The sequence below is a fragment of the Lissotriton helveticus genome, chromosome 11 (assembly GCF_964261635.1).
Source record: "Lissotriton helveticus chromosome 11, aLisHel1.1, whole genome shotgun sequence".
Lineage (NCBI taxonomy): Eukaryota > Metazoa > Chordata > Amphibia > Caudata > Salamandridae > Lissotriton > Lissotriton helveticus.
The window spans coordinates 838,593,370-838,616,182 of NC_136072.1; the positions used below are offsets into that span (position 1 = coordinate 838,593,370).

Sequence of the window (22,813 nt, forward strand, 5' to 3'; positions counted from 1 at the left end):
ACCTCACATTAAACTCACCTACTTAACGTTCTCTCTGGGCCTGGTGACTGGACTGCAGTGGCAAGAACTAACCTACACTGCAGAAGAAGCCTGAAGGAAGTCGCTGAACTCCTCCCCCAGTTCCCAGCTCATCTATCACCGGAAAATCAACAAGAGTTGCTGGGTCTCGGTGGAAAAATCAGAGGCCACTTACACATCTCCTCCTACATTGTCTCAGATGGCCTGCCCTGCCACCAGCTATTGAGTTTGATGGAGGTCTTCCGACTCCTCCCTGGACCATCTGTATACTGCCCAAAGTAAAACTCCATTCTCAGCAGTAACTAACACACACCATACCCACCAGTGTATCGCCTCTGCCCTGATTTATGCCTCCAGGTTGAAGATATCTTCAACCAGCCAATGCTTGCGCAGGGCCAAGGGCCATCCTACCCCACCCCCTAAAAAAACATATTTACACGTGTGTTCACTGAGAAGCCAGCACAATTTATTGCTAGCTGCTCGGTGTACCTTCTCACCCTTTTGTTACTCCCAGAGAGTGGCATGGTGACGCCAATCTCACCCCTTAATGCCTGTCGTCCCTGGTCACTAAGGGAGAAAGTAGGAACTTGAAAAAGTGAGATAAAGAAGCAGGACGTGTCTGGCAGCAGATTAAAGAGGCAGAAGGAGGATTTTGGACTATGTGGCCTTGGTATTAAGCACTCTATGTGTGTACACACTCTTTATTTTACAAATTTACAAATTAAGCACTGAAGAAGCACCTTTTTCCGTTATAAAACAGCACCACAGAACAGTATTTTCCATTGGATATGTATAATGTAAGTCTCTCACTAGAGGTCCATAGAGGATTAAATTAATCAACAATGCAACGGTTTCGCCTTTGTAAAAGTTAGAGCTATTGGCATTGTAAATGACAATTTTTTTATTTATGTGTTGGTTTTGAAAACGTATAAATAAATGGCATTGTCATTTACAATGCCAATAGCGGGAACTAATTGTTTGTTAAATCTTGCCAATTATCAAGCCGATAATGTGTGGGCATCCCAAGGCATCTTCACAATCAATCAACCAGGATCAAATAAACATCTGCAAACAGTTGCGAACCTTCAATACATATACACAGGGTGTGATGTTTTACCTGGAGAGTTTGGCTGCTGAAAATAACTAGATTCTCTGGATGAAACTATGAGAAAAACATTTGGGAATCGATGCAGAAAACACTTATTACACGTATCTGGAATATTTCCTACCCCTAGAGTTACCAACGTCCAACATATAGGTAGCTCCACGGCAGGGGGAAATATTAGGCTGAAAACCACCCAACTGGGATTCCCGCATTAAGTAACATTCCAGAACTTCTTCTATTCAGAAAAATGGTGTCAAACTGGTTATTTAAAAAACAGTTGCTTGCAGTGTTTAATTTTTGCCAGGTTTAATTAGTTCTCAAATATTTTTGAAATTTAGATTTTTCTAAATACGATTTGTTGTCCTATTTCTCTAGCTTTGAATTCGTCTAGCTGTGCCCCGCAATGTGTCGAGTATAAGAAATTCTCTATGAGGAATTTGGGTTTGTATCATTTTATTAGTGCATAGTGTATTGTGTCACCGTTAACAGTAAGAGGAGCCAACTAGTATGTAGGGATGTTCTAATATATAAATGAGGGTAAAGAATATGGTGCAGGAAAGAAGCCAGTTTGCAGACTATTACGGCTGTATACATCCTTGTAAGAAGATTGCTACAATAAAGTTTTATTCTGGATAACATCGTGTGTGCTCTATCACTACACGCCCCCTACAATATCTGTGCCCCAGCCTCCTGATCATAATGTGTTCCGAGCCGGTCACTCCGCAAAACTGCTACACCAGAAACCTCAGCCTGACTTTGCAGCTCGAGGAGCAAGCCTTTTTCACCAGAGAATCAAGTCCTGCGTCATCTGTGGCTGCGGGTGCCTGGAAGGTCACCCAGGACGGGAAAGGACGCTGAAGGAAGAAATTGCACGGGAGCCACAAGAACATATTCAGTTTAAACACCGCGTTGCTGTCTGCGGTTAGTTCACCCACTTGTAAGCTGAACACCGGACAGTGCACCATGCCTAGAAATAGAAATACTCTGACCCTCACTCACCCGGTGCCCTCGCCGCCATCTTCGCCCAGTAAAACCTGCAGGAACTGCAGTTGAGGCTGAGACGTAATAGTGTGGAACGTAATTTCCGCCGAAGTAAGCCACCGGAGAAAGAGCACTAGAATGTCAACGGGTGAATGGTGTTAACATGCTGGCTGGCTCTCATCTTACGAAGGGAACGCTTTGGCGTTTCTGAGCCCATAGGTTGGTGAACTCCTTTTTTCATTGATGAGCCACTTACTCTATAAACAACGGGGCTCTGCTTTGAAATAATGTTTAAAACGCCATTATGAGCAGCCAGGAGTACGACATTCACCCATCACCAAAATACACGACGGTTTGAGTGAGGTGCAGGATGTTAAACTCGGGTGTAAGGGAACGTACGTAAGCAGGGTGAAAGTGAAGCAGAGCGAGGGATAGCGAACAACTTTACGGAAGGTGGGGCTACATCTATAGAACGATCTAGAAAATATTAGAATTTGCGAGAATGATCAGTGTCGGGAACTAAAACCAGGCTTAACAAACATGTGTAAACCGACCAACGTTTTCATTATCTCACGGCCCGCCCGGCCATTGTGTCGGGTATTAAAGCGGACCACGCCATGAAGGCTACTGCCCGGGCGTCATCTTCAGAGAACTGACCAAAAGAAACATAAAAAAAATAAATAAATAAACCACCGCCCACCGCCGCATGACGTACGAAAAGGGGTGGGATGAGTAAAAATCGCAGGAACGCCCACGAATCTGCTCCGGCAAAGACGGACAGATCGCTCTTCCAATGGCCAGCCTCCATTTATGGAGCTAGCCAATGGAAGAGCAGGCGGGACAAAGCCCCCGTACTGTTCTGACATTAGATTTCGCCTGCGCGAACGCTGCTGCGCAGCGGATCGCCAGGCAAAACCTAAAAAATAGAAAATGAAGTAAAGTTTTGGGATTATTCCCTTGTGAGATAACCCGTGTAAAGTGTATGTGGTGCAGGGTGTAAACTGATCTTGCATGAGTAATGAAACAAAACATTTTCATGACAAAGAAGGAATCATTATTTTTAATGTCTGAATGACTTTAAATAAATGACATTGGGAGGTGTTTAGCAGGTAGTTTCTCTCTAGGTGTTTGGTGAGCTGCCGGTTAATGGTCTTCTCCAGGACTGTGGAGGGAAACGGGAGCAGCGAGATGGAGGGTAATTCTGGAGTTTGCTCACGTCAGCTCAGGTTTTTCAGAGGAGAGGTCTGACTTCTGTGTTTTTCCAGGCGTCAGGAGAGGTGGCTATGGCAATGGATTCATTGAGGATGGTGGTGATTTGGTGTCTGATCTCGTTGCTTCTTAGATTGAAGATGTGGTGGGGTCAGGGGTCCATGGGTGCTCTTGAGTGGATGGAGTTCATGATGGCTGTGGTGTTCCGTGTGGTAAGCTGTTCCCATGTGGTGAGTTGCTGGCTGGGGGAGGCTTACACTTGGGTGAGGAGATTGGCGGGTTGGGACTCAAAGTGCCTGTAGATGGTGGATATCTTGTTGTGGAAGTGATTTGCTAGAGCGTTGTAGAGTTAATGAGAAGAAGGAATTGTGTTCTTGGTGGCTGTTGGGCAGGAGAACTCTCTGAAGATGCTGAAGAGCTCCTTGGTGTGGTTGGCACTTGCCTCACTGTGGTCTGCAAGGGAGTCCTTTTTGGCGTCTTTGAATTGGTGGTATTCGTTGAGCGCTGACTTGAAGGTGACTCAGTCTGTGGTGTCTCTGTTAGTGCACCATTTTCTCTCCAGTTGTTTGCAGCTGCGTATCATCGTGCTGAGTTCTGGTGTGTACCACCTGGCTTGTTTGGTGGAACTGTGGGTTTTGGATGTTTTGAGGGGGATGACTAGGTGGTCAGAGTTGATGATCCAGGTGTTGAAGTTATGGACTGCTGATTACAGATTGGTTGTGGCACCTGATTGGGTGGTGTTGAGGGCATTCATCCATTGGGTCTGTGTCACTTTGCTCCACCTACGGAAGGATATGTTGGGGGGGTTGGAGGCGGTGGGCGGTGATCCTGTGATGCTGAAGTGAACGATGAAGTGGTCGGTAAAGTTGAGTTTTATGGCATCACTGAATTTTACTATGTTGCTGGATGTGAAGATAGCTTCCAGTGTGTGTGCTGCTAAGGAGCGGGTAACCATTGAAACACCTCTCTCTTGAGAAATATTTTCTTCGCTCACTACTCCACTAAAACCTCTCTCTTGAGAAAGATTTTCTCCACCCCTTCTTTTGTTTTTGATCTCGGCGAGATTCTCGCAAGATCGTACTTTTTTTGGGACAGGAATTTACACTTTCTTTCATTACAGCACTTATGCCTTATAGTTCCCATTAATAGGGTGTGAGGAGAAAGTGGCCTCTCTAATCAGAGGTTTTCACAGTAAGATAACAGTGCATAATAAGGTGTGAGGAGAGACTGGGTTCTCAATCACACTTTTCCCAACGTCAACAACTGTGTATAGTAGACTATGTGGAGGGACTGGCCTCTAGACTGAGACCTTAAATCAAAGTCCCCAGTGTGAATAGTAGGGTGTAACAAGACACTGCCTCTCTACTCACATCTTTCCTGAGGATCAGCAGTATGCACAGTAGGGTGTAGAAGGTACTCACCTCACATGACGAGTCAGCATATTAGGGTATTCAAATACATAACTTCTCCATTACCAACTCTCTATAGCCTAAATATGTGCATAGTACTGTATAGATACATATACATGCAGGAGAACAGCTGAACTCCCTGAATACAGAGCTAGCAGTTTTTGTCAAAATTACAATACTGTAATAATATTCAAACATATAACAACCATTAAGCAAACCAATCAGTAGTAACTTTAAATACTTTTATTACAACAAACATATTTAACAACATAACAAAACTACAACTATATTAATAAACTATTTCAACAACCCTTAAAACAAACAAAACAATAAACTTCCCAAATGTATGTCTTCCATCAGATTATGATAGGCAGCCTGGGGTAGTTGCATGACCTCAACCACCTTAATCTACCAAAGACTCTTGGTACGTCAATTTTTTTAAATGAGGCCAGGAGGTAAAACAAAGTCTCAGCAAAGTTTTTTGTGCGTACAGTTTTTAAAAAAAAAAAGAGTTCACCAATGATAGCTTGGACAGAGTTAGCTCATGCTGTTGAACAGAAGTGTTCTTTCTGACACTACCTGTGCTTCTACATCTTTTCATTCTAGATATACTGTGCCTGATCAGGGACTTACTATCGATCAACACAATAATCCTGCTTCACTTAGTAAGGCTCTTTTTTACTGCTTGTGTAAGGAGATCATTTTTTCATTACTGACAAGTAGACCTACGCAGGACAAGATAGTGCAAAACCAAAAATGATCCCCTAGGCAATAAGAAAATAATCACCTCTCCAATTAATCATTTTTTTCCTATTTTTCACACAGTTATTCATTCCTGTTTCAAAAGTAAACAACTTATCTATTTGTCCTCCATATATTTTTTGACATGGTAATTTTCTTTATCACAATGTGCTTTTTCCATTTTCCTCTTACAAAAAGACAAAATAAGCAGAAAATTAAAACTTACTTACTGGTCAATAATTGATAGCAGTGATTCATCACTTTATTCTTTAAACTTTTCTACATCGTTCACCCACAATCTCATATTTATAGCTAGTCTACCACTAACTTGTTATTCTTCTCTTCTGAAAAATTCCACACCCTCAACCAGTGCTTTTTTCACAATTAAAACATCAACCCTGGTTCCATAAACGTTTATAAAGTAACACATTACTCATGACACACTTTTCATAACAGTGAGTACAGTGTTTTACTCTAGAAACAGCAATAGCTCCACTCAAACATCTCATAAAAATATGGTATATGTAGAGCAAGCTTCATAAAACACTAGGCCTTGTATTAATAGATTCCAGATTTTTTGTTTTTATAATTTTAAAAGCACTGCCACTTTTACTTAAAACGACATACAGAATGAACACTTCATTTTTTAACACAACATGCAATACTTTTGGATATCTCTCTGCATTCTAATGTCTACTTTTCAAAAGCTATATTGAGAGATCCACACCTATACAAATAGCTTTTCATGCAGTAAACCTTGTGTAGAATATGTTTGCCAACAGTAGTGCACTTACTAACCCATCTCAACAAGGTTCATAAAGTAAATTATTAAATACCTGAACTTGGAGCTCTTTCTTACATACAGCTGAAAACACCAGCCTCTTTCAGTTCCAAACTAAGTCAAATCTGCTGAGCACAACTCAAACAGACTTCCTTCTCCTTCAAAACACCAAGGACAATCTGAGTTATCTCTGGCTCTATCACATCACAGCATTTCTTCAACCATGTAATAAGAATGTTAATTATTGGTTGAACTTGGACCTTTTTGTCTACTTCTTCCCATAGGATCTTGTGAGACTCTCATGTGATCTTAAAACACCATGCAACAGATTCAGTAATTTTCTATGCGGGTCTCGCAAGAGTCTCCCAGGATAGAATGAGCCTCAAGTAGCTAGCTTCACTCCCTGAAGCTTGCGTTCTATTCTCGTCGGACTCTTGCTAGATTGCAACAGTATTATAGGGAAATAGTAGTATAAGGAAGGGACTAGCCTCTCTAATGAAGGTAAACTCTTGCATAATGGGTGTGTAGACTAGGATGTGAGGAGGGACTGCCCTCTTCTTTAAAACCTCTCTCATGGATGACAGGTATGCATAGTAGGGTGTGTGGAGGGACCAGTTTCTCTGCTGCGAGCCCTTTCTTGGATGATGGGTGCGCATAGATGCACGTAAATAGTAGACTCTGATAAATACCATCTCCACTAAGATTTCTTTCTACCGTAACAAGTGTGCATACCAGAGTGTATTAAAATATCACTTACTCCTTCCTGTTTTTCATGCCCCTCGAGAGTCTCGCAAGATTGTAACACTTTTTTAAAAAACAATTAAAATTCTATTCATCGCAGTACTTATGTCTCACACAGTCTCAATAACAAGCACCACAATATGCATTTCTACTAGTAGAGTGTATTGAGAACTCACCTACTGCTTTTTACTATTCACCATCTCGTGAGAGTCCCGCAAAATCATGGAGCTTTTTTTAAAAAACAATATACATCTATTTTCATCACAACAGTTATGCTTTAGAGGCCTCCTCTCCAAATGTAGGGAGCCAAGATGCCCTTCTGCTGACCCCTTACACAGCTTTTTTACTTAATTTCCACAACACCTGCAATTTTTCACAGTAAACAGTAATAGCAGTCATTTCATTTCTAAAATTCCAACAGCTAGCTAATCAGAGTGCTCTCGAGGCTTGCAGGAGCATCTTACTCCTCTGAGATTGAGAATGCTCACAGAAACAACTGACCTCTCACCCGATCACAGACCTCCACTTTTTAATTTGTGCTCAGGTGGGACACTCGCTAGAAACTTGCAAGCCCAACCGTCCAATTATCTATATTTGTTTCACCCATAATATCTAAAAAATTACTAAACAGATTTACATAAAATCACATAAGGCACAATCTGTGGACCAAAATCTAGCATCTTGCCGAATTTGGTGTAATTCTATCCAGCCATTTAATTTACTTGTAAATCCCAAAGTACAGTGGTACTGCGTGCACCCAGGGCCTGTAAATTAAATGGTGCCTGTGGGCCTGCAGAATTGATTGTGCCACCCTTTTAAACATCTCCCATGCCTATTATTGCAGGCTGTGAGTGCAATTTAAACTGTGATTTCAATCTGGCAAAATAAACATTTTGCCAGGCCTAAACCTTCCTTTAAAAAAATACATATAAGGCACACCGAGGTTAGGCCCTAAACAGTCCATAGTGCAGGGTGCAGTGTATTTAAAAAGTCAAACATATACTTTTAGCTTTTTATATGTCCTGTTAACGAAATACTCCTAAATGTGTTTTTCTCCACTGTAAGCCCTACTTCTCCCACAGGATAACATGGGGTTAATTTATTACATTTAATAAGTTCTACCTTTTAATTGGGAGCAGGTAGAAATGTTGATTTTGGTTTCTAAAGAACTGTAATTTAAAACCCTCTTCAATAATAGCCAGATTTGAGTCACAGTTCTGAAAATGCCACTTTTAGAAAGTTGCCTAATGAGAAGTGGAGTGATTCTGTTCACGGAATAAGGGGCAGGATCCTTAAATAATCAATACACAAAGAGAGACCCTCTATACCAAGAATTGTTCACAAAATACATAGGCTGTGTGACCATTCCATGCCTGTTCCTACAAACAAAATGTTTGCTATTATTTACAAAGGTATTTATATATCATCACACATCTCTACCTGTACTACAACATACACTGAATACATTTAATTCAAAACATGAAAAATTGGACGTAATCGAAAATACACAAATTATAAACAAGGAGTGTTCTTTCTTGTGAATATATAGTCTGTTCAGACAAGACTTATTTTAGTGTATGGTCGTGGTGTATTTACATTAATATTCAACACAGTGAAACAAATGTCTCCACGGTCACACGAATGACAATGATCAAACATTACATTACTTATACCCTAATCATAGCTCACTTTGAACTTTTTTCAGTGAATTCCATTGGTTTTTCTATGATTTACTTATTTTTCATCCCCTGCTATGCACCACCTGCTATCTTAGTCCACTGGGTCTGGCCTGCAGATAGCTCCTGCGTCCAGCCTACCGTGGCTGCCAAATCCTCTCTGTGCATGACCTTTGGTCATGTCCAGATGGTATTGGATTCACAGCCGTGTGCAGAGGATGTTGGGGGGAGCAAGTCGCCTGCGGCCAGAAACTGTGCCACAGTGGCCCGTCCAATCAACACTCAGCATGGCCTTTGAACTACCAAGACCCCAACACCACTTCCCTCCTGGCCAACCTCCAAAACATCGGACTCAAACAGATTGTACCAGAGCCAACGCACTCAGCAGGACACACCCTCGACCCCATCTTCACAGCAGGAAACTCCAACACCTTCATCCACACCTCCGAACTCCCATGGATGGACCACTGCTGCGTCCACTTGACCTTCAAAACAAACATCTCATGCAGATGCCCACACCAGCTCCAACGCAGGAATTGGAACAAGATCTCTGATGACCAGCCCACCGCCTCCCTCAGCCGCTCCACTCCCACCACCACAGACGACGACCCTACCACCGCCGCCCGTACCCTACACAACTGGATCACCAGCTATGGCAAGACCATCGCCTCCCTCAAGAAAACATCCAACCCACGCGCCAAGAAAGTCAACTGGTTCTCCACCGAACTCCGACAATTCAGACGAACCTGCAGACGCATCAAAAATCTATGGAGGAACACCAGAACTCCAGCCGACGTCAACAGCTTCAGCGCAGCCACCACCACCCAACACATACTCATCAGACACTCAAGTAAAAAAGCTCTACAGGACAGAGTCTCCACCCACACACACAACAACAAGGAACTCTTCAGCATCATCAAAGAGCTCGCCCAACCCAACAGTGAGGCTACTGACATCCCACCCTCCCAGGACCTCTGCAACAGACTCAGCGCCTACTTCCATCACAAAATTAAGACCATTTATGACATCTTCGACGACAACAACCCTCACGAGGAACCAACACCCACTGCTCCCCACACCACGCAGCTGAGACTGGACAGCTGCACTCCCCTCAGCATCGAAGACAACCTAAAGAATATGAAGACAACCCACTCCAGGGCTCCCACGGACCTCTGCCCCCCCACATCTACCTCAGAGCCGCAGACATCATCGCCCGAGCTTCAGCGAATCATCAACCGCTCCTTTGAGACCGCCTCCTTGGTGATGGCTGGAAACATGCCGTGATCAACCCTCTCCTGAAAAAGCGGCGGACCCCACTGACCTCAAGAACTTCAGACCGATCTCCTTACTCCCATATCCGGTGAAAGTCATGGAAAAAGCAGTCAAGAGTCAACTCGCATACTTCAAGGAAGAAAACAACACACTTGACCCCTCCCAATCAGGCTTCAGGAAGAATCACAGCACTGAGACCGCCCTTCTCGCCACGACAGACGACATCCACTCCCTCCTCGAAAGAGGAGAGACTGTGACCCTCATCCTCCTGGACCTGTCCGCCACCCTCTACACAGTCTCACACAGCACCCTAGCCAGCAGACTCCACGACGCAGGAATCCAATACAAGGCCCTCAAATGGATCCGCTCATTCCTCTCCGGCAGAACGCAGAGTGTCGGACTCCCTCCTTTCCTCTCGGAACCCTCAGCAACCACCTGCGGAGTCCCCCATGGATCCTCCATCAGCCCCACCCTGTTCAACATCTACATGGCCCCACTTGCATCCATCGTCGGATCACAGGGACTCAACATAGTATGATACGCAGACGACACCCAACTTATCCTCTCCTATTCAACGAACCCAACATCTATAAACACAACTTCCAAAAAGCAATGGAAGCAGTCGCCAGGTGGATGAAGAAAAGCTGCCTACAACTCAACACGGACAAAACAGAAGTGCTCATCATGGGGCCACACCCCGATGCCTGCAACAACGCCTGTTGGCCCCCTGCCCTCTGGAACCTTGCCTCCTCCTCAGACTATGCACGCAACCTCAGAATCATCCTGGACTCCGAACTCAAAAGATCAATGCTGTCACCTCCTCCTGGCACCACACCCTCCGCCTACTCCGGAAGAACTTCAACTGGATTCCCCTCGAACACAGGAAAACCGTCACCCACATCCTCATCAGCATCAGACTAGACTACGGCAATGCACTCTACAACGGGATCAACAAGAACCTCACCCGGAAACTCCAGAATGTCTAGAACGACGAAGCCAGACTAGTCCTCAACCTACCGCGCCACTGCCATATCAGCAGCACCTACGGTCACTACACTGGCTCCCCGTTCAGAAGAAAATAACCTTCAAGCTTCTCACCCACGCCCAAAACGCCCTCCACAACACTGGACCGCCTACATGAACCACCGCCTCATGTTCCACGCACCCCAAAGGTCACTCTGCTCAGCCCAACTCTCTCTTGCAACGGTACCACGCATCAAGAAGTCCTGAACAGGAGGATGCTCGTTCTCCCTCCACACGGTTAAGGCATGGAACACACTCCCTCTCCACCTGCGACAGACACCTACACTCTCCAAGTTCTTGGAGGACCTCAAGATCTGGGCCTTCGGAGAATCACCGTGATCACCCAGGAGCCGCCCCCCCCCCCCATGATTGATTAATTGATTTGGTCGTGCCAGCTGGAACTGACCTCAGGGTCTCGTCAGAGAGTAGGCCCTGTGCTCTACCTGTAATGACCACCAACCCCCACTGTGCACAGCCAAAAGTCATGAACAGCAGAAAGGAATGGTAGAGGCACTGCTCATCCGGGAGAGGGCAACCCCTAAGCCTTAACTTGTGCCTTTGTAAACTAAGCCAGAAACTTATTTTAGTGTTTGACTTTACTTAAGTTTTTTACTTTTTACAGTGCCTTAAAATTACAAGTTTTGGAAGAGCTCACAAGTAAGGTGCAAAATTACTTTATATTCCGGCACCTAAAACTGTCTTCTAGTGAGTTTACGAGTCATCTTTGACTCACGTGATGTGCACCGAAATCGGAGATTTTGGGGGGATTGCTGTTCATTTTCCACGCTTCTGGGTACCCATGGTCACTGCTCTCGCATTGGCCACCTTTGGTCTTGGCTGCCCATAACTTTCTAAACTTTTTTCACAGCATGAAACTCGCGAGTCAGAGCCATCCCTAATCCAGCCACTTTGTTTTAAAATTTGAAAATGCGATATGCAGGACTGACAAGCAAGTTTAAATCGCTGAGATATACAAAAGTGTTAACCCTTTAAAGCCTGCCTGCCAACTTTTTTGAAACACTAATACCGTAAAAACTATAAATAGGCCACAATGTAGGTAAATTCAATCGACAAGATGAACTTGAAAGGACTACGGGTATCAAAAAAATCTGCTTTTCTAGAAAGGCTGGGGCTTAAACAATGCAAATAATTGTACAATGGATGGCAACTATCCTAATGCACCTAAGCAAGTTCTGATAAACATTGTTTTTCAGAGGTCAGACTCCCCCATTCATTGTGCATCATGTGTTTTTAAAAATTATAGACTTATTTTTATTTAGAGTGTAGTAAATAAACAGCTTCTTAAAACAATGAGAAGTACCGCACTGGTTAGACTGAAGACTGAAAACGTTCCCAGCAATCCCTTCAAATTGGTTCACAATCATTTTGTGATTTGTAATAATTTCCCCTGAATGAAGAGTTGATTGCCAACAGGTTTTGTGCTTAGCGTTTCCTAAAAAGCACAAATATTATTGTCACTGAAAATGCAATGATAAAAAAAATGTCATCTGGTGTTCACAATATTGAATCCGAGAAAAGAAAAGACAAAGGTTTTGCAGGGAATCCATGTTTTACACTTAATAGGACCGTTTTATCGGCCAGTGCGGGAAGCAACGCATCTCTTCATTCACATAAACATATTAAGGCAATTAAGCAACGTCAAACACCATTAGTCACGACAATCTGAGCTTTGATCAAATTTCGCTTCGGGATATTTCCCAAAATAACAAAACAAAAACAAATTGTTTGCAAAGTGATTCACACATACATCTATCACTTCCACAGTGATTCGTCAAAAACGTGAAAACAATTATAAAATATGAGAGTGATGTTGAATTGTTTCTCACGCACATATTTGTAAGTAGTGTCATGCGAGGAAGTGACACTTGACTTTGGTGAAAGTCGCTCACTGTGGCTGCACAGAGAAATAAGGGAAGTTTGATAAACGCACGTGCGGACAGGGGCTTTGCAGCCATGTTTTTATGCATCGTCCTCCTCTGTCACGCTCTGTCTCTCGTTCTGCACATCTCTCTCTATCTTGTCACAGAGCGAGACATAAGAGGGGGCACTGGCACATACCTCTGTGGTACACGTGCCCTTCTGCTCCGCAGTCGCTGGTCTTGTTGTGGATGAAGAGGGACCCGCTGATGCTGGCCAGGCCCTGTCGGACATTGTGAGGCAAGGGACTATGGGCGGCCATTGCCCTCCTAGTCTGTCTTCATCTGTGCTCTGACGGATCAGGCCGGATTAGGAGCGTTTTTTTATGTTTCCTAATTAAGAGGCTGGCCGGGGATGCCACGCTGTGCCATGGCCAGGCGCTGGCCTCGTGCAGGTCACTGCAGTCACTGAGTGAGAACGAGACTGACACGCACAGAATGTGCATACAAACTCGGCCGTGTCCCTTCAGTTCAAGTCCCGGAAATTCCAGGGTCTTTACGAACGACCTTAATTAGTGGAAACGGAATAGGAGGACATGAACTGAAGCGCAGACTTGGCGTGCGTTATTGCGTGGCCGCCAAAATGGGTGAGCTAATGTATTGAGCAACAGCCAGTGTTAAAGTGCCAGGGCCCTTGTCAGTAGGCAACTGCAGCTTGCACCACCCATTGTCCCAGCCAGCATTGCCAATGACACTACCACCAGAACTACAAACCTTCATGCTCTTACAAGTTTGATAGTTCAGACTATTCCAGGCCCCCAAAGCTATAAGAATGGTTTGGCTGGCAGGTATTAGTCATTTTTAGGTCTCGCTGAGCCAGCGCGCATGTGCTCGCAGAGAGACATTTAGTAAGCTTAAAGCGGGTTTCAAAAGTGCTACCCACCACAGGCTTGCAGGCGACCAGCTTGCTTCGACGCGCACACGCGCGCGCGACGTGCACAGCACTTTTTCCCGTTGCGCGCGCGCGTGCACAGAACTCGCGGTTTTTTATTTTTAATTATTATTTATTTGCTGCCCGGCCGCGCGGCCAATGCTTGTTATCAACAGTGTTTCCTAACCAACTTGTTTTTTTCCTCTTCAGGATTCCTCAGCCCACAATAAAGCCGCAGTGAGGCTGCTTGCCTCTGAAGCTGTTTTCTCTGCTAGGCATCGTGCTGGTTTGTTCGCTTTTGGAAGATACACTCCCTTCCAGGCCTCTCTGTGGCGCCCTCCAGCTCACTGCCACGATTGAACCTGGTCCCTTGAACATGCCATCCCCCCACTCCATTACCCCTCCCACAACACAGATTGCACACCCCCACCACCACTCCAAGCAGTAAGTAAATAAATAAAACCAATTTCGTTGCACGCACTGCATCACATTTGGTGATGCAGTGCACGGAACAAAATTTGTTGTATTTATTTATATGTTTACTTACCTGTAAAACTGCGTAATCCATACATTACTACTCCCCACCCTGCCCCTTCCCCTCCCCTCGTCACCGCCCTGCAGGTCATCCCACTACCGACCGCGGCTGCCACAAACACAACACACACAACCACAACCGCACACACATCCACAACCACACACAACCAAAACCATACACAACCACACACAACCAAAACGACACACAACCACACACACAACCACACACACAACCACAACCACACACACAACCACACATACACAACCACACGCACTATAACACATACAACCACACACACAAACACACACACAACCACACAACCACACACACAACCACACAACCACACACAACCAACCACACACACAGCCACACACACCCACACTGTTGGTGCACACTTTCACCAGGCACAGACACCACCAGCTGTCAGTGCACGCTTCCACCTGGCACACGCCACCAGAAGTCAGTGCACGCTTTCACCAGGCACAAACACACCACCAGCAATCAGTGCACGCGTTCATCAGGCACACACACACCACCAGCAATCAATGCACGCTTTCACCAGGCACACACACACCACCAGCCGTCAGTGCACTCTTTCACCAGACACGCACACACCACCAGCCATCAGTGCAGGCTTCCACCAGGCACACACCACCAGCCATCAGTGCCCGCTTTCACAGGCACACACACCATCAGCCGTCAGTGCACGCTTCCACCAGGCACACACACCACCAGCCGGCAGTGCACACTTCCACCAGGCACACACACCACCAGCCATCAGTGCACAATTTCTACAGGCACACACACCACCAGCCATCAATGCACACAGCAATTGTTAACGCATCCACAATTCACTATTATAGCAATCACAGTATGGCGCACTTTACTTTTAAACATATTCATCTAAAGCGCAGCATGCCACCATTGCTACAAAAATAAATACACATTTTTGTGGCCTACAAATTATAGACTTTTGTTGCAATTGGTGTTGCAATATTTAGCAATGCCAATAGCTCAAACTTAAATAAAGCAAGACCTATTGCATTGCAAATGCTTGTTAATGTTTATTACGTTAATAAACAACTGCTGTTATGCTCACCTCTAAATTAGACAAACAATGCCACCATGTGGCGGATTATAATGAAGGCCAGTGTTGGCAATTAAGTGCTGCTCCAAGCAATAGAAACCTCTGGCTCAAATTAAGCACTGTCAACAGCTTACAATGTCAGAATGAATGAAAGGCATTTGTGGGGCTGATGACCCACAGGTAGAACCCTCTGCATCTTTAGTAGGGATAAAATGGTTTATGTATTTCATGGCCTTATTCTTGGAACCTAGAAGTGGCGTCCCTCGCAGGGCAGCACCTGCAGCCTCAACTGCCCTTGTTCAAGCTAGGAGCTTCATATTCTAGGCTCAGGATACATTCAGGTATAGTGGTGACAGGACATTATTTTTCCTTTCTGATTGTCTCTTGACACTTTTAAGTGTTGCTGCTTGCATTTTTTGATAAATTACACCTTTGCAGGTTTTCAAAGAAGTGTTAATGTTAGCTCGTTAGCAGTGTGATTCTCGCGATTGCATCTGAAAGACGACCACTGTCCTCTTACCCACTTGAGCTGTTCAACATGTGAAAAAAAAGATAGCTAGGAAATACATTTTAATTTACATTTAACTACATTTTAATGTGTATTTTACAACTCTGCGATTTGGCTCTATAACTTAGGATACTATCATCTATTTTTGATTTTTTCAACCAACGGTATGTTGCATTGTGCGGCTTCTAGTTTTTTCTTTTTTTTTTAACAGTTTTACCATGGGCTCAAAAAGCAAGCATACAAAGTAATGTTGGCAAAAATGTCAGAATTGCCAATATCTTCTCAGCTGTTATTCATTTTTCACCGTTGTCTTGTCAACCATTGTACATTTTGCAAAGTTGATTTCTCCATTAAAAAAAAATACTTGTTTCACACGTAAATCAAATAGCAAACTTTGCCCAAATATTTTGTACGCATTCACTCTTTCACTCACTTAATGCGTTAAAACAAGCATTGTCAATGGGGCAAGTTTCTTCAGGACATACTGATTGAAAAGCCCTGCTATTGGTGAGGTTGTCAACACGTGTGGCATGTTTCACAGGGCCAGACACTATAATCGTAGCGTGTGCTATGAAATTGGCCATGCCCACGCTGCCAAGCCACCCTTGCAGCTGACTGGGTGTGGGAAGCTGAAGTGCACAGGCTTGAGGCTATGAACCACAAGCAATCTCCTGCTTTGCTACCAGTACCAAGAATGCAGTGGTGCCGAGGAGGTGACAGCCGGGTCCCATAATTCTCTGCAGCCTCGCTTGTGATGTATCCGGTCTAGAAAAGCAGCGCCACCGGGGCTGAGGAGGACAGCTCTTAGGTCATCGTGGACCTCAAGCCCTTCTGAAAGTGTCGCTGGCCACCCCTTTATTTATAGCTGAGGTTACAACTTTTGCATAAAAAGAGCATTTTGGGGATTGTTTAACTTTATCCCCTTAGAACATTTCACTGTACTGAGAGGCCCTTAATAGAATTTTTCTACTGTGTCTGTTCTATTGATGAGTCATTTGTTTTGTTTTCTCTGTATATCTGTATATACCTCTATTTTTATAGATGGAGCACCATTATGGCTTATTAAGCCATTCACAAAAGAGATTGTTCTACAGTGTGCATACTGAACTGAAATAGTTGGAGGTGCTCTCTGATGTGATGATCATGGAAAAGGAGGTGAAAGAAGAAAAGTAATATCCTACGGTCACATTAATTGCTCAAGTTTAACAGCTAGGATTATAACCAGGGAGCATATATACAAGGAGTTAACGCCACCAGAACGTTACTTTTTCTGACGTTCTGGTGGCGTTAAGTCCTTCGCCTTATTTACAAGGTGGCATTAAGCCACTTAACATGTTTTAACGTCGCCTTGTAAATAATTCCCCTATTCACGCAGCAATTAGCGTGAAAGGGGAGTGCAATGGCTGTTGCAGGGGCCGCCGCAACACCCATTGCTTTTTGTTTCTAATAATTTATTTACAAGGTATGTAAATATCGCCAGGGAATATGGTCTTACACAGGCGATACGAGGAGAAATTTGTATTTCTCCTCGTATTTTGCTCTTTCTATTTGTGCTGCATTCTGCAGCACACATAGAAACAGCAAATTGCCTGTAAAGATTGTTTATGTGCAGGAATTTGTCCCTAGCTGCAAATAAACAATCACCCCTGCAGTGCAGGCACCCTTGCAACATGGCACAAGGGTGCTTGGACTGGTACTTGCTTCTTTAGTGCCAGCGCTAGGGGAAACCCAGGGAAGCCCCGTATCCCTGTGTTTGAAACTGATGGAGCGCACCGTTACACATTTTGGAGTAACACAGCACTCCACCAGTTTCTAGTAAATATGCCCCAGGTTTCCCGATTAGACAATGTGCAATTCCACTCCTAAATACGAATTACATTATTTTCCCCTGCTGTCCTGATGACAATTTCATCAGTAGCCCAAGACGCAAGTCAGTTCTCCCGTGGCACTTATACAAGGCCTTTATTGTTGGCATAGAAGAAGCAACATTACGGTCTATTAAACTATATAAGAGTGAGGTTTATGTACAGTGCACAACATGAACTGAATTATTTCGAGATGCTCTCAAATGTGATGATCTTAGAAAAAGAGGCAGATGAAACAAAGTAATTGCTAGGAGCACACAGTATGGTCAAGCTGTGAAACAGTGACTAAAACCCCGATCACTGGGTTAAGGCCCCTCAACAAGTTTTTGCCCTGGGTCTCACAAAATATTCTGGCTGGCCTGGCCATATTAGGCAAGTACATTCAACATATAATTTGTTCTTTTATAAGATGGGGCAACTGCTTTTGAAACACGCATCTTCATATAACAACTACACCTTGGGTAGAAACAGTGCAAAATTCCTAAGTCAGAGGACAGGTATTGCTAGGGTAGCGTTTGCACAAGCCTTTCCCATCACAAGACATGTTCACATTAGGCAGCAGCAGTGTAGACTTTACTTTCTTACAGAATTGGGACTGTGTGGCAGTAAGAAAACAAGCTTCCCTCTCTCACTGAAGGTAGTAGGTGCAATATTCCATTTCCTGCAGAACGGATCCAGCAGGACAGAGTTGTACATGCTTCCATCGCTCACAGAAACAAAAACATATAAGGCATACATGACATATAGATTACAGACAGATCTCTGAAGTGGGCAGTTTTGACAACATTCTTGCTTAGGTGATATTCAAAGTCAGCATCTTAAACATCCCATGATGTCAGTTGGAGACTTGCTGTTTGTGATGATTCTGTTGTGTTTCATGTGTTTAGAAGTAGACATCATTTAACGCCTTAACTGCCGCTGTTATTTCGGCGCAGTGCGGGCGTTCCATTAGGTGGGCGGGGCTCCGTCGGCAGCACTAGGGAGGTAGTGCTAATAGTTCAGTGTCCTTTGGAACAGTCTCAATATAGTGTAGCTAACTATGCTCTAAACAGGCAAACACGTGAGAACTTCTTCAAAAAGGTTTGAATTCACGTGCACCAGGCACTGTGCAATCCCAGGCTCAGTGGTGCACTGGTTCAAAATGTTGAGGTGTGCAAGTGGAGCCCAGTGTACGTTGAGGAACTGAGCAACAATTAGCTTCTACCACCCAGTTAACTCGTAACTCAACTTAACTCTGAACCAACTCTCAACTTACCACACTCAAGCAAACACCAACAAAAGAGCAAACAAAATGAAACAGTGGTTACCCATGCAAAAGGGGTCATTCACATATAGAGAACACACTCCCGTGCCATAACAATGGTGGTTAGAGTGCTAATGTAATCACAAAAAGTTGTGCGGGAGCTTGAAAAGTGAACACAGAAAAAGAGAAGGTAAACTGTTTCCTAATCTTAGAGAAAGGATCTCAGGTTCAACGTGTGGAAGTCACAGGACTTCTGCCACCCTTGGGAGGGACATCATGCTTTATGGAAGAGGAAACTTTACACATGAAATTGTGTCATGCTTCATCATCGGCATCCTCGGCCCACCCAGGGGTTCAGAACCTATCAAGTGTGACAGCACTTATTCTGTCTATTTCTCCTTTAAAGCGGAATAACATGTGGATTTTGGCAAAGTTACTCATTTGATAGTCCCAATAAAGTCTGAGTAATTACACTTACTTATAAACGGAGGGTCTTGATTTTGTGATGCCTGAAAACCCAATTATCAGAAGAATTATGAAGAATATTCCTTTTGAAAGATCCGTAGTCAGATTTCATGCATCAGGAATCCTGTATGGGGAAAATATTGTGTTCACTGCTTTTAGGTGCAGTAGTGGGCGGTGACTTTTAAAAGTGGTGCGGAAAGCGCAGCAAATATTTTGAGGTAGTTACAGCCGCTGGGAGAAACCAGAAATGCATTTAGGCTCAATGCCAAAGCTCTCATTTGTAGCTCGATAAGCATATTTTTTTTAATAATAGACCACAACTGGGAGCTCTGGAGGGGAGACTGAAGGCAGTGCATAGTTCTCACAGGGCTTATCTGTAAGTCAGAAAGGTGTTAAAACACACAATGTTTGCGTTTAACCCCCACAGGGGGGCTTGTATTGATTTTAAAGATGTGCCAAAAACAATACAAATATGTTTATTAAAAAAAAAGATGTTTACTTACCCCTGCATCTTTAGTGTTCTTCTTTTCTTCTCCAGTCTGTGGTGTCTCCGAGCACAGGGTCCCAGAGCCAACTCACCTAACCAATCCAGACACTGCTCTTGTGCTGTTAATATTATTAATCAGCATGAAAAGAGCTACATGATTGGTTGAAGTGGGTGGGCTCAGCGTTCCTTCAGGCACTGGGGGACTGTGTGTTTTAAAGTGTGCATGTCGGGCAAGCTGTCACAAGAGAGTCCACCAAACCAACATGCGCACTTGGAGTGGCTACAAATTACACTACTCCTCCCTGCTTCTGCCAATCAGCAGCAATGGCTGATACACAGTTCGGGCAACACTTAAAAGTAAAACGGTAATCCATTCATTCAATTTTTCATATTTGTTGTGCTTTTAGCAAGGGGTGGGCAACGCTCCTTTACCCTAGAGAAAGAACCACTGCTGTTTAGGTGAGATGGATGCACAGCATTGGCTGAACTCTTTGAAGGAGAACAGGCATTCCAAACTCATACTGGGACAAATGAACAGAGAGGTTCCTCCTCTGCAGCAAGCCCACCCAACAGTACACTGGTACTGGCAGATATAGTGAGGGATCTCCAGCAGCATTGCAGTCTCTGTGACCAGCGATAAGCCTGTTGCCTACCTTGCTGCACGTGTTCGGCCACTGGTGTGGGTGCAAGGAGCAAAGACAAAAGATGAATAGATTGAAAGAGGAAAGAAAGAACTGGAGGAAAAGGAATGCTGAAAAGAATGAAGGAAACAATAAAGGAATAAGGAAGAAAAAGCGAACTGTAGCATAAAAAGTTGAAAGAAAGGGGGAGCGAATGAATAAATGGAAAGATGAAAGGATGGATAGGTTGAAGGCTGAAAGGACGGATGCAAGAGCAGACACCAAAACAACAACAACAGCGGACCTTCTGTGTTGCACCTCGTGCCAGTTCCTATAAATGTAGATGCAGTGTAAACAACCCCTACGCCAGCCGTTGAATGGCGTTACTGTTTTCCAGATCAAAGCTTCTTAAACCAAATGGGGGTACACAGCTCAAGAGAAGTCCAATAGGCCAATATAAAGCGAATAGTAACTTCTTTATTAGAAAATATTTTTTTTGAAAAAACATTAACTTGAGACATTCCAGCCAAGTTGAGCCAACGCGTTTCATTCCAGTGTAGGGAACTTACTCAGGGTAAACAAAGTGTCACGTGTAGAAGTACAAATTGAAAAGTGAAAACTTCCAGAAGCAGTAAAGTTTGTAGTTCAAGGCAAATGACCGTTTCCAAAAAGCGATATATTCCCATTCAATCCTGTTTGGAAATGAAACGAGTTCAAATCGGTTGCTCAGGCAAAATGAAAAGATCCAACCATAATAAGTTGATCATACAAATAGTAGTCACTGACCAGGAGGTAGCTGTAGCAATTTAGGTTTGGAGGACTTATTGAGTCAATCGGGCAGAGGTGAGACACCACTCAATAAAAACAGGTGGGAATCTGTAGTGATCCCCCAGGCAAGGCCAGGTCTGGCCACATGTATTATAGTCGCTAAGGGGTCAATGAAGCACAGCTCAAAATTGGAAACTGTCTCTTAATTTTTCTAATTGTCCTCCATGTATTCTCCCACAGTAAAATTCTAAAACTCAATGTATTTATTCATGGTCCCAAAATATTCAAAGGCTATATATGCCGAACTGCTGTCAAGGTTTACATCCGAAAAACTATAGTCAGTCTTCCTCCTGTCCAACCTTTGAAATGGCCATTTGCCTTGAACTACAAGCTTTACTGCTTCTGGAAGTTTTCACTTTTCAATTTGTACTTCTACAGTGACACTTTGTTTGCCCTGAGGAAGTTCCCTATACGGGAATGAAACGCGTTGGCTGGAATGTCTCAAGGTAATGTTTTAAAAAAAAGAAATATTTTCTAATAAAGAAGTCACTATTCACTTTATATTGGCCTATTGGACTTCTTTTGAGCTGTGCACCCCCATTTGGTTTAAGGATGGATGCAAGAGTGAAAGGATCAATAAGTGAAAGGAAAAATGGATAGATGGATACATGGAGATATTAATAATAGCTGTGTGAAAGGATGGTAGTATATATGAAAAGGTGAAAGATGGATGGCTAGGGGACGAAAGCGTGGACACAAAGGTGTAGAACGAACAAATGACTGGATGAATAGATAGAAAAGGAGTCGACAGATGGATGGAAGTAAGATGAAAGGATGAAGGGAATCTTCCTGAGTGTCAGGTTGCTCACTTCACAAGTTCAATGTGGCTAGATGTTTAGTTCAAGTGGGGGTATTTACATTTTTTGGCTACCCCTTTGTTGCAAATATCCGAAAAATTATATCTATTTTACTCACAGCACTATGGAACTTGGCCAAAGTTCACTTATGCTTGAGCAAAATGAGGAGGTATCCATTGTTCCTGTCACTTTAGGTCGCATCCCTCCTAATATATACTAGCCTTAGGTTTTGATGACACTTCAACAGGGAATGAAGCAACATACATGCCTGTCATGCGATGCAGTCAGAGCAGGTAATCTGGAAGGTGGAGTCTCACTTCTCCTTGACACAGCTTACAAGTCTGCAAGAGTCAAGTCTGTATGTATCAATGTAGGGTATTTCTATAGAGTGAACCTAGCCAAAAGGCGGTGGAGCACTCCAAGTGTGTCACATGCACCCTTCAGTGCCCTGTGCATCAATGTGCTGAGGCAATGCAATGTACAGGAGACAGACGCCCTGTCTTTAGGAAGAACTACTGCTGAGCTGCATGTTAGTCGCCTCAGAACTGCTACTTCAATAGGGTCAAAGTAACTTACTGTTAACACATTCATAATGTATAAGAAGAACAACATGA

At 43.8% G+C, this 22,813-nt stretch overlaps 1 protein-coding gene across 1 annotated transcript in view; it reads right to left on the reverse strand.

The window, feature by feature from the left end:
- The window catches only part of LOC144791234 (transmembrane protein 17B-like), a 422,992-nt gene extending 409,831 nt beyond the window's left edge, over positions 1-13,161 (reverse strand). Inside the window, exon 1 of the mRNA XM_078665886.1 lies at positions 13,036-13,161. Coding sequence (XP_078522012.1) covers positions 13,036-13,156 — 121 coding nt within the window. The 5' untranslated portion in view covers positions 13,157-13,161. The remainder of the gene's footprint in view (positions 1-13,035) is intronic.
- Positions 13,162-22,813: the final 9,652 nt, after the last annotated feature.